General features: G+C 33.0%; 1 protein-coding gene across 1 annotated transcript in view; it reads left to right on the forward strand.

The window, feature by feature from the left end:
- LOC143256950 (cyclic nucleotide-gated channel beta-3-like) overlaps positions 1-12,781 on the forward strand; it is an 83,297-nt gene extending 70,516 nt beyond the window's left edge. Inside the window, exons 11-18 of the mRNA XM_076514866.1 lie at positions 741-882; positions 4,751-4,910; positions 5,157-5,254; positions 5,607-5,690; positions 6,076-6,194; positions 7,606-7,752; positions 9,860-9,986; positions 12,026-12,781. Coding sequence (XP_076370981.1) covers positions 741-882; positions 4,751-4,910; positions 5,157-5,254; positions 5,607-5,690; positions 6,076-6,194; positions 7,606-7,752; positions 9,860-9,986; positions 12,026-12,637 — 1,489 coding nt within the window. The 3' untranslated portion in view covers positions 12,638-12,781. The remainder of the gene's footprint in view (positions 1-740; positions 883-4,750; positions 4,911-5,156; positions 5,255-5,606; positions 5,691-6,075; positions 6,195-7,605; positions 7,753-9,859; positions 9,987-12,025) is intronic.
- The last annotated feature ends 681 nt before the right edge of the window (positions 12,782-13,462 follow it).

Here is a 13,462-nt window from a genome sequence, read left to right on the forward strand (position 1 = left end):
ATTTGTACAAAGTGTAATTATGTCATCTAATTTATGCAAATTTTGTAGTATGTTATTTTATCTAAATAACATTTTAATGCATGAATCTTCTCAAACAATTAACTATTTTAAAGTGGAAGCAAAGTAGGAGTTACTTAGAAATAGCTATGTATTTAAAAAATATTAAAAGCTTTTTATGTGGGATTATGTGTACTTTGTTTATTTTATTGAAGACCAAAGAAATTATTTTATTTTACTATTATTCAACAATCATGGTAACAAAATATTGATTAATGTTATATAGCTCATTTCCATCTACCTTTTTGTTGTTAAACAACTTTAATAATATTTGACAGTCACAATAACCAAAATATCAGTTTATTAAAATCGATTACAAACTTACTATCTTCAGCAATACTGACAGTGGTTTTTTATTAGAACAGTCTTTGATTTATTTTGTATTTGTTCAATTAATTATTTTACATTGATTTCAATATATATTTTTTATTTATATGCTGATTTTAATGGCCTTCTTTTCACTGATTTCCCAAAGTGTAATGACTTCTTTTTTTCAAGGTGAACCACTGAAGACAAACTAAGTATTTTGAAATGGTGACTGGAGTAGAATGTTGTTTGTAATTACCATTGTATTTTATTCTGAATTTACATAGTAAAAAATGTTTGATTATTTTCAACACATACTGTTTTGACATAGTATAAATTTTTGCATCAAAGGTTAATTTTCAAAATTGTTTCTCTAGATATGTACGTTGTATGTATTTTGCTACCAAAACAGCAACCTCTATTGGGAAAAACCCTAAACCAGAGAATGAATATGAATACATCTTCATGACTTTCAGCTGGCTTACCGGTGTTTTTATTTTTGCTTTCTTGATTGGTCAGGTAAAATTTACATTTTGAAATATGTTGGTAATTAAAAAGACAAAAGTTAGTATTTTATAAATACTGATGAAATGACATGGTTGGTCAGATAAAGTTTATTTTTCATAACTTACTTTGAGTAAATATTTCAAAAAATCTTTCTCAAAGAATGTGGTGTTTAGGTACACTGATGTCTGATACAGAAGTTCATTTATCTACAAAATGCAGGTTTCAAAAATGTTATGTAAATAGTTATAATGAACTAGGGCAGCACACACAAATGAACAAATAAAAAATCTTTATCCATGCACAGTTTTTTCATATTTATTTTCTGGCCAATTCTAATTTGTATGAGTTTAACCTGGCTGATGGAGCTAAAGAGTCCAGAAAGCACAAAATGAAGAAAAATGTAATGCCACACCTTCAAATCAAGTCAGGGTTCTAGTGTTGTATCCTACAATTCTTATTATTCACATCAGTGATCATTCTAAATAACACATACAATGGAGTGTGACTTGCAACTCATATTAACTTGTTCAAGTTTCTGTATCACTTCCTTGAAATGATAAGAAACAACCTGTTCTAGGGAATTTGATAAAGCAATACCATGTTTTCATGAGCTCTGTGAATGAACATTGTAGTATTTAACCTTTACCTAAACAAAAGGACCAGCACATGTTTACTATCTGTGAACATCTGGTTTACAAGAAGGTAATGACTACAGGCAGATTGCCTACATGAAAATGTAAAATAATTACCTGAATATATCTTAATCCAGGTATTTTATAAAGTACTTATGAGAGGGTGAACTTATGGTACTTCAACTGTAGCCAAAGCTAATTATTATTATTTTAGGCTTATTTTTTAACTGCCAGACTACATGTGATATTCTACATATGTAAAATTGTTTGTGTTGTACGTGCTGTACATGTCCTTATCACTTACTTAAGTATTTACAAACCATAATCAGAAATGTTATTTGAGGATTAATTTGAAAGAGGTAAAATTCTTATGGAGGTTAAAGCTATTTGTTTTTCTCAAATAAAAATGATAACATGAGGCCTGGCACTTGGCTATACTGTAGCTTTATATCACACACATGAAAAAGTAAAAACTAGAATCATAATAGTAAGGTTATTCTAATTTTCTATTGATGTAGGGGCACACTTCCTCCTCCTAAATCTTCCTGCAGTTGATTGATATCCCTGACTATAATCAGTCTTTCAAACTTTCACATTACAAAGCATCTACAATTACTTAGTTTTTCAAGTTAACTAAAAGCTAATTCCTTTTGATCTTTAATAAATATCATGCTACTGCAACCCATGTTTAATAAAAAAAAAAATCCTAATACTGTAACAACACTTGGAATAAAATTTACAACTTACCAAAAATACTATTCATAAATACATGACTGGCCAGAAATTGATGGTAATGTTAATAAATAATAAAACATAAGAGTTGTTGCCCCATATGAACCCATATAATGATCACTGATGTTTAAATGGAATTTAATGTGACAAACTACATTCATACCATACACACCATGAAACTGTGACAATCAAGAATTAACAAGTTTAGCGACATCGCCAAAGTTCATATAAGCAAATGCACACACATATTCTAATTACAGGCCCATAGAAGACAATTGTACACAAAAGCCATATTGTTAATGGTACAAGCATGAAGTTACAGCTTAACAGACATATAAATTCAACATGGGATCGTGGCAAGATAGAAACATTGAATTAAGACCTATACTAAATATCTTATACATTCTGACTCTTACGTTATCAAAATCAAGACAATCTCTGAAAGTTTCAAAAAGATAAAGAAATCAATACCTTGTTCGACCAGCAGGTACATGGGGAGTCCCTACTTCAAATTCCAAAGCCTCCAGTGTCTATTATAAGAAATCCCAAGTGGTTGTGACCATGCTATGAAACAAAACCTTAGCAGGGAGTTTAGTTTAGAGAAAAAGAAGTCTGAGGAATTCTCTCCCCAACAGGGGTGTTCAGGAACATTTTAGTTCCTCATCATTCCCTGTCATGGAAGATTATTTATCTTTACATGGGAATTTTCCTGTATTTTAATTTGGCTTGTTTAAGGTGATGAAGTGAGGTAGGGCAATACGAAAATGTTGGATGAGAATGCTGAGCGAGACCAAGGTAGCACAAGGGAAGTAGGCCAGACCAGAGCCCATAGTCCAAATGGCTGGAAGGCAGATGAGATGAAATATCAACTCAAACGGCATGATTCAGGGCCAGGCAAAGATGTTGCCTTGGATGGGATCTAAAGATCCAATACCTGAGATTTAGGTGTGGAGGGAAACAGGAGTACCCCAAGAAAACCCACTTTCACAGCCAGGGTGCCGAATAATCTACCCAGACCATGCCCAGAAGTAGCTGAAAAGAAAATCAAGGTTATTAATACATACTGGAATAGAACACATGGGCCTTAGGCAAGAATGTAGAAGTAGCTAGTTGGATGGTGACTTGGAAAACTACTTGCTATGGTCTTGTAAAGCAGAGAGGAACTTCATGTTGAACTTGCATTCACATCTGATGCCCAGAGGTGATAGGGAAAAACGTGAGAGTGGAGGTGAGTTTGCTGGCTGTTCTTTGGTGAATTGTTCTTCAGTGGTCTGGAATGATTTGTTTCTTTTTGCAATTTTAGTTTGTGACTTCTGAGTGCTTGTGGACTGGTTGTCTGTTTGAACTGATGTGTCAGTGGTTATAATTTGAATGGTCTGAGTCTGGCTGGTGGTTGTATTACATGAAGTTGGAACTGAGGTCTGGCAGGAGCTATCACATCTTTTCTGGATTAGTGAGTCTTGAGATCTTAGTGGCAGTGGAAATTGGCAGCATCAATGTAGAGGTGCATGAATCTGCTTTTATGTTTTTCCTGGCTGGTTCTGGATTTAGCGGTACTTCTGTGGTTGACTGTTGGAAGTCGTCCATTGATTGTCTGTGTTGTCTGGAAGGTTTATATGGCCACAAGTTGGTGGAATGGCAATGCTGGCATTTGGCACTGAAGTGAAATATGTGATAGTAATACCTGTTACATAAAAGGCAGTCAGCACTATACTTCAATGTTGTCGCTACCTTGATGAAATAAGTGGGCAGGTAGGTGTGTTTGGACAATATGCAATGTACAGTGTGTACCTTCAAATAATGGATCAGATAAAAGGACTAGAAGAAGAAAAATCTAATTCCAAAGTCACCTTTATATTAATATTAATACTGAGTGGCAAAAAGCATTAATTCACTATCTTATAACTCGGTTTATTGCATAATAATTATTCCCTGCTTAGATCATGAGAGTGCATCTGATGCAATAATAAACTTACATGCTCATTTGCTACATTAGTAATTCATGTATGTCACCACTATGGAAGCTGGTATCAGTTTAATAATACATTCATATTTACTCAAAATAAATGTGATAAACTGGAAGGTGAATTAGCATTGTAGTACAACTAAAAATCCATGTATAAATTAAATAATAGGAGTAATAAATGAATGATACCAAAAAAAAATAGAATTTTCTATTTCACATTATTGTTCATACCTAACTTAGGGCTAAAGTATAATAATATTACAAGTCAAGACAACCTGAAGGTTTTAGCTTAACAAATTTAACAAGTATTTGAATAACTGAGGGCTACAGTTTTGTCACTTGTCATGACTAACTTACTGCTATATCTTTAAGTTTTGCAAAATTCTTTACAACTCAGCTGCAGGAAGTATTATGGAGCAGAAATATTGTAGCTTTCAGGTGATGATAATGCAGGTTTTACTGCTATATAGAAGGGAAGAGACAAATGTGAGATGAAAATTTACTTTGTTTTAACAATGACAGAAAGTAGTAATTGTTTTTATATTTGCAGATACGTGATATTGTTGCCACAGCATCCCAAAATACCACTCAGTATCATCAGGTAATGGACAAGATGGTTAAATACATGCGTAACCTAAACTTACCCGATGACCTTCAACGAAGAGTACGACTGTGGTTAAACCACACTTGGGAGCAACAAAAAACATTACGCAAGTTTCTCAGACATTACGTACAAATACAAATATTTCTATTATATATAAAGTTAGTGGGAAAGATCAAAAACAGTTTTGAATGACTAAAAATAACTTCAGGTTTATTTGGGCCATTGGTTAACCACAATCCTCTTGAATAAACTAGAGAAAGTAAACCTGTACATATTACTAAAATAATACCCTTTCTAAAATCAAATGTGTTTAGTCCAACCTAATGTAATTGGAATTGTTTAACCATTTCAGACGAAGATAAAATTTTGGACTCCTTACCCAAGAAAATGAAAACTGATGTAGCCATCAATGTTCATTACAGTACTTTAGTTAAAGTTCAGCTTTTCAAGGTATGAGAATTTATATATAAAGTTACATAATGTCAAAGACAAGTTATTACAAAATAATTTGCATTAAATTTTAAACAACTGTGTAGTTTAATGTACATATTACAATTCTGTGGTATTTGCTTTGTTTCTTTTCTTCCGTTTTAGCAAATAATGTATCTTCACATGAAAAAAAAAAGTTAAGATGCTTCATTTTTCATCTATAGCAGAAATGTATATATATGCATTACTTTATTATTTCTTGATAATGTGAAATACATCTGAAACATAAATTAGTAATATTTTGCAAATTTGAGAGTATAATTTTTTGTGGTCTAAAGAATAAGTGTCATGGCTAATATGTTTTCACTTGCAGGACTGTGACAAGGCCCTCCTGAGAGATCTAGTGCTGAAACTTAAACCAATGTTAATTCTTCCAGGAGACTACATCTGTAGAAAGGTAGGCAAATGACTAACATGACATAGGTTTTTTTTTATATGAAGATTTTTCAACACCATGAAAGCTTATTGCTTTGCCATTAACAAAAGCACCATATCTGAAATTGGAGCTTTTTATCAGTCACGAAGAGAGCAATCATAAAATATGTAGTAAGTGCACAAAAGACAGTATAAATTCTTAATAGTTAATTAGATTCTAATTATGAGTTGCCCAACATGTTTAAGTATTGGATTTTTCCAATTACCAAATTTAATCTTTTATAGCAAAAATTTATTTGAAATGGTTTGACTGTATGCAGCATAGTTGAATAATGAAATCTTGTAGTGATAAGTTCATGTTAAAAATATTTATTGAGATAAATGTAGAAGTATTCTTTTATTCTCAGGGAGAAATTGGAAAAGAAATGTATATTGTCAACAAGGGATTGGTTCAAGTGATGGGAGGAGAGACAGGGGATGTGGTCTTAGCTACATTATCTGAAGGCAGTGTTTTTGGAGAAATAAGGTATTTAGTCATACTGAAAACACACATTACCATACTTATGTAATCCTATAATAATCTCTCAACAAAGTAGCTAAATATTGCTTTTCTTCCTCTCAAGTTTAAGGATCAAACCAATTCTAAAATATAATATTATAGTTTAAGATTAGAAACTATTTGTTCTGAATATAACTTATAAAAAATATAATGTTGTAGGCCAGTTTACCTGTCTTCACTGTAGATAGCATTGTTGTACTGAAAGATGACTCTAAATGTACTTTAATAAGCATGTATTCAAGCTACTGTTGATTCTATGCTTACAGAAATAACCACCTGTATACTGTAGTTTCACTGTAAAGAAGATACCATTTGTTGGAATGAAAGATGACTACATGTTTACATTAATGATCGAGTATACTACCTATAGTAATTTATGGTTATGGAAAAGGCCAGCAGGTTGAATTGCTAATACTCTTTTATCTTTTGTGTTAAATTAAATCATGTGGCAACTATAGTGCATATCCTCAAGGGAAAATCTCTAAACAGTTTTATAAAAATACTAAAATACTGCATTACAGTTCAAATGCTTTTTTTTACATTACTGTTCTAGTACATTACCAAGTTTTCATACTTATTAAAGATGCAAACTGTTTCTTAATTATTAATTTAACAGATTTTCACATGTAAGAGGAATTATTTGTTTCTTGCTCAACTTGTTAAAACACACAAATATCTGAATAATGAAGAGAGAGAAAGTAATTTTGATGCATTGAAAGTTAAACATATCTATGCCACATTAGTGGCCTTTTTTGCAGGAGTGTCATATTATAAAGAAGAAAGAACAACAATCTTTATTCTTTTCCTATATTGTTCAGTTGTTTACTTTGTTTGGTAACAATTTGTATATTCTTGCTAATTATTTACTATACATTTTGAATAGTTAAAAACAAGAAAGAAAAGAAGAAATGATGGGCCAATTTGATTCTTGAGAAAAGTAAAAAAACCTCTAAATAAACTTAACCATTTATCTTATATCAATTTTCATGGCTTGAGATTTGGAAACTTCAAAATCACTTGTAATGAGCAAACATACCAGATCCTATTAGAAATAGAAATAAAAGTAACAGGAAATACTTAAGGTTAATCCAGTGAAAATTATATCAAAATCAGAAGACTTTCAACAAGTTTTTGAGGCTGAGAGCTTATTAATCGTCAATAATCTGTTTTAGTTATTATGAATGCTTTCCACAAGACTTAAATTTTGAAGCTATGAATTAGTCATCTTTCCATTGCCAAATTGTAATTCTGAATCTATACTAAATATACTATTGAAAATATTTATCACTTCTGGCCTGTTACTGTTGTGTAAAATCAATAAGTATAAAACTCGTGGGTTTGTTTTTCAGAGTTGTGTAACAATTAAAGTGGGCTCTAGTCTTTTAGGAATTCCGGGATGTGACCGCAGAACAGCAGATGTTCGTTCTAAAGGTTTTTCCAACTTGTTTGTTTTGGGTAAAGATGATCTGTGGGATGCTTTAGAACATTACCCTGAAGCCCAGTCCATACTAAAGAAGAAAGCTCAGTAAGTAAAATATATTTCATAATAATATATGTATTCAGATGTGGTTGGACAGAATTTAAATAAGCTTTTAATGTTCATGAGCCATTGATATAAGTTTACTTCATCTGTTGAGAAATTTTAAAAGGAATATTACACTATCCCTTAGCAACCACTCTCACCTTCAATCCTGTTAGAGGTGACAGTGTGTAAAAGTACAACTTACACCCTTGTGCAAATTAATTGAAACAAATGGTCATTTTACAATATTTTCAGCATGGTGGCCAGTGTAGGCTCACTGGACCTGCTGATTTCCTTTAATAGTAATTTTTTCACACAGAAGGCATCATTAGCTGTGTTTTGCGGTATGGTCAATCTATTTTTGTGATATATGACGAAATTTTGAGGAATATTATGTCAATCGAAAGTGCGTTAGAAGAGCAAGGAAACCAGTCAAAAAACAACTTCTTACCAACTCAATGAAGATAAAACGCTATCAATGGGGTCTGAAATACAAGAACAATGGAGGAAGGTGTTATTCAGTGATGAGACTCATTTCTTCGTACAGGGTCAAAGAAGTCTGCATGTTCGCAGATCTCCAGGTGAGAAACTTCGAGAATCTCACATCAATCAGTTTGTAAAACATCCCTTGAAGATGTTTTGGGGCTTTTTCAACTACTATGGCGTCAGAGGCTTACATATCATAGAAGGTATGATGCGAGGAACACAGTACATCAGAGTTTTGCAGAGAAGAGTTGTTCCAGATTTGAAAAAGAGATTTCCAGATGGATCTGGCATTTTTCAGCAAGATCTGGCTCCGTGCCACATATCAAAACTTGTGAAGAATTTTATGACTACAATGCGAATAATGGTGCTGGACTGGCCTGGAAACTCTCTGGACTTAAATCCTATTGAAAATTTGTGGGCGATTTGTAAAGAAAGACTTTGGGGAAAAGACTGTACTACGAAAGATAAGCTAATTGAGGCCATAATTGAGGTGTGGTACCACCATACAAAAATGAGTAAAGATTGCAGTCAACTCATGGACTTAATGCCAAAGCAGATTAATGATCTTCTGAAAAATAAAGGCTGTCGTATCATGTATTAATTTTCGAGTAATTTTTGGATTTTCAAGAAATAAAACAAAAAATTGAAAAAATCGTAATTTTCCGTCTTCTTTTAATTAATTTGCACAAGGGTGTATATTACATCACAGTTGTTTAATACAAGTAAGATACAGCAGAATAAAAACTTTGCATGCTTAACAACAACAAAAGTCTTTCTACTTTGTGGTAGAATAGTTTCACTCACTGCTATCTCAAAAGAACCATCAACAGTGTGATAAGGATGCTGAATTTTGTCTTGTATTAATTAGATGATTTCTGTTTTTCAGAGTGACTGATCCAATCCACTACAATCATAATTGCACTTGCAGAATGTCTACACTTTCACTTTTAATGAATTGAGGGGGGTGAATACTTACTTATCTGAGCAGACCATCTTTCACCACTGCTATCATCATTCATGTGCTATTTTCATAAGTTTTACAACATGCAATGCATGATGACATTACCAACCATTTTTACTTTGTTAAATATAATGTCCCAAGTTTGACCCTATCATTACTCATGTTTTCTTAGTTACTTTTTTCAAGAAGATGTGTCTAACTGAAGGTCAACAAGAAAGGATAGCCTTTATCTTAACATGTACTTGACAGCTGGGAATAAGACTTCATTTAATTACCATGTTCAATGTACAGATTGCACAACCAAAAGAGGTTTAGGTGGCTAATGAAGCTGGCAAGTGACTATCTTTTCATTAAACGTCTTTATATAACCACATTCCAAGTAATTGTTTTGTAAATATCAGGTTTTTTTTTGTTTTGTTTTTCTTAAGACAGGAAGTACCAAACTTTGCAGCATTAAATAGACCTCGTTTCACTTGCAGGGGAAAAAAACAGCTAGCTACATCATTACCATGTTAAATAATATTTTTATAGTTATATAATAATACATAAATATTCTTGATTTTCTTTCTTCTATTAATTTATGTGTGTGTGTGTGTGTGTGTGTGTATATAAACAATATTTTATTTCTTAAGACTGTAGCATCACTTTCATATATTTCAACAGGAGTCTAATTAAAACAAATGAGGACAGAGAGAAGTCAGCCACTAGCAGTCACAAGAAAACTGCTGAAACTATTATAAAGGAAACTTCTTGTACCCCAACACCACGTCTCCTCAAGACTGTACTACAAGTGAGTTCATAATCAGTGTCCTTAATAATAATACAAGTTAGAACTTAACTTCTACAGTTATGGTTTTTGTTACCAGTTACTAATAAAAACTATTTATAAAACAAACTACACTTGATTTAGTATACTTGATATTAAATGTAAGGAATTTGTTCAACAACAGTAATATCTAGGAAAACACTGATTGATAGTTTACTGATCTATGTGTTTCATCACTGCATTACATGGAGGTACAAGCAGTGTGTTACAATCAAGTGAAACTAGATGGATCTTTCATTATGTTTGTTTTTTTCAATTTCGCACAAAGCTACACGAAGGATATCTACACTAGCCGTCCCAGATCTAGCAGTGTAAGACTAGAGGGAAGGCAGCTCATCATCACCACCAACTGCCAACTCTTTCAACAATGAATAATGGGATTGAATGTAACATTATAATGCCCCCACAGCTGAAAGGGCGAGCATGTTTGGTATGATGGGGATTTGAACCCATGACCCTTGGATTATGAGTAGAGTTCCTTAACCACCTGGCCAGGCCGGGCCCTTTTATTATGTATCCAACCTTTGAAATTTTTTTAATAATCATTATATTGCTTTATTATTTATGACTACACTATATGTGTCAGGTCATCCCATAAGTAATGTCCAAAAATTTAATACAGAAGGTGCACCATCATTTCAGTCTTTGTAGAAGACTTAAAAGACTAAAATATGTAGTAGGATATGTATAAAAATGTTCAGACAAATGAAAGAAAATAACCCAACTTCACTTTTTCAGATCACTAATCAAATAAACCCTTATGAATATGGATGTGTCTGAGGAGCACATTAGGCATATAATGCTTTAAAAGTTTAAAAAAGGCAATAGTGCAAGAGAAACTACATGAAACATTCAAGGTGTTTATGATGAGGAATCTCTCAATGAAAGAAAATGTCAAAGGTGACTAGAACTTAAGTGATATGCGCTGTCCAGGTTGTCCTGTTGAATTTAACGATGACTCACTGCTGGCTGCACTTGATGAAGATTATGCTGTAACAGTTGAAGAACTAGCACAGAAGCTTAATGCAACCCATTCAACAGTTCACTGTCATCTGCAACAGCTTGGAAAGGTGTCAAAACTTGGAAAATGGATCCTTCATGATTTGACAGAAGCCAACCTTAGAGCAAGAAAGGGCATTTGCACTTTTTTCACTCTTGTGAACATAACTCACCTTTTTTGAACAGGTTAGTGACCAGAGATAAAAAATGGATATATTATAAAAATATTAAGTGCCACAGACAATGAGTCAGTGCAGGTAAACTGGCTACAGCATGGCCCAAAATGGACCTCTATCCAAGGAGTCTTGTTAAGCATTTGGTGGGATATTGTCAATGTGATCCACTTAGAGTTGCTTCCACTCAATGTCATGATTAAATCACACTTCCATTGTCAACAGTTAGAGCGCTTGAATGTTGCACTGCAAAAAAAAAAAAAGGCCTGCTTTGATTAATCATAAATGTGTTTTGTTACACCACGATAATGCACGACCCCATACAGAAAGGATCACATCTGCAAAGACTGAAGAGCTAGACTGGGAAAACTTCTGCATCTTTCGTATTCTCCAGACCTTGCCCCATCTGATTATTACCTATTCTGAAGCTTGCAGAATTATCTTGATGGAAAAGAGCTTGGAACATGTGAAGATGTCAAAAACTACCCTCTCTTCATTCTTTTCTTTCAAACCCCAAGAATTTTATAGAAGTGGCATTCAGAAGCTTGTGAATCATTGGCAGGAAGTAACTGATAATAATGGAACATACATTATTGATTAAATAACATTAAAAGCATTTGAAATTGTTTCTCTTTTTCTGAACCTAAAATCAGACATTACTTAAAGGATGATCTGATTATTGGTGGAGAGGTTCTCTTTGTATACTCAGAAATAGGTGAGCATCCCTATTCTATACCTTCTTCTTACCATAACCTGATATAGTAATTTTACTCCATGACATACAGTTATTTTTATGACTTTTTGTTGACACAGCCTCTTAATATTTTCTAGGTAGTCCAGCCTGATTCTCTGTGTGCTCAGCTGCTCAGTCAGAAGAGGTCCTCTGTCCCAGTACTAACACGTGATCAGATTCCAGGCAGTTTGACTGCATCTCCCTACCTTCGAGCTACCAGTGTTAGTGATACAGAAGAACAAGGGGTTAATAAGTTATCTGTGTACGAGCAAGACCAATTTCTTCCACCTGTAATGCCTCCAAATCAACATAACAGTATGGCATCTTTAGAAAAATTTTTTACCACGACATCAGATGACATTAACCCTAATGCAATCAAAGAACTGGTAAAGGTGGTCCCTTTCACAGGTTCAGGGTTTCAAACTTACCTTTCTAAACAACTAGATAATCAGTTCAAAACAAAAGAGGCATGTTCTAACTTGAATATCACCAAAATGTCTATCACTAATGTAGAAGAGTTACCAAGCATTAGACCCATTAGTTCTGGGAATAGCACAGTCTTTGACCAGCGTGATGTCGATGAACTCAGTTTTTGTCCAAGTCGACTAAGTACATACAGTATGCTAGGCTATGATAATTTAGGATTTGTTCCTCTTGATATCAATTTGAGTTGTAGTTCTAGTGTTACAAGTGATGAAACTGTGTGCTAGTAATTGAGGACTGCTTGGGAACAATATTAGTTGAAATATTAAAGTACACACACATTTGTAAAGTAATGGAGGAGCCCATTAGATTACATATTTAAAAAAATTAATTCTTAATTATTGAATAGTTTAAATTTTTTTTAACCACAGGGCTTCAAAATATATACACAACTATTATGGCTACATTTTAACAAAAGAGAATAAATTTAGTGAGAATTGCACCAAGTTACCATTGGTGTTTTTTAAACAAACTATAAAATACAAAATATGAGACCTATGGATAAATAAAATTATCCTTAAAATTTGTCTTGGCTTTTGTTATCTGATGAAAGAATTATGGATGTAAAATTTAATTACCAAAACTAAAAAAAATTTAAGCTGTGTGATATTGATATATAGTTAATTATGAAACTGTTATATAATAATTACTGAGAAAGTTATCAGATTTATAGCATACAGTGACCTAATGATATTCAAGTATTTTGCTCATTCATATCTCGGATTACAAAGTTACTTCATGTTTTTGTCCACAATTACATAGGAAACTTGCTGTCCCTAAGTTAGCAGTGTAAGACTAGAGGGAAGGCAGCTTCTTATCACCACCAACTCTTGGACTACTCTTTTACAAACAAATAGTGGGATTGACTGCTACCTTCAGGGCTAAAAGGGCAAGCATATATGGTATGATGGGGATTCAAACCCACTTTAACCCATGGACCACATAGGTAACATCCTTACTTTCATAAAACTGTATTCAAATTAACAATACCGGCTCACTTGACTATGGCACATTTGACAAATGATGAGTAGTAGTATTTGTTCATTTTATAA

The sequence above is a fragment of the Tachypleus tridentatus genome, chromosome 7, assembly GCF_004210375.1.
Source record: "Tachypleus tridentatus isolate NWPU-2018 chromosome 7, ASM421037v1, whole genome shotgun sequence".
Taxonomy (NCBI): Eukaryota; Metazoa; Arthropoda; class Merostomata; order Xiphosura; family Limulidae; genus Tachypleus; species Tachypleus tridentatus.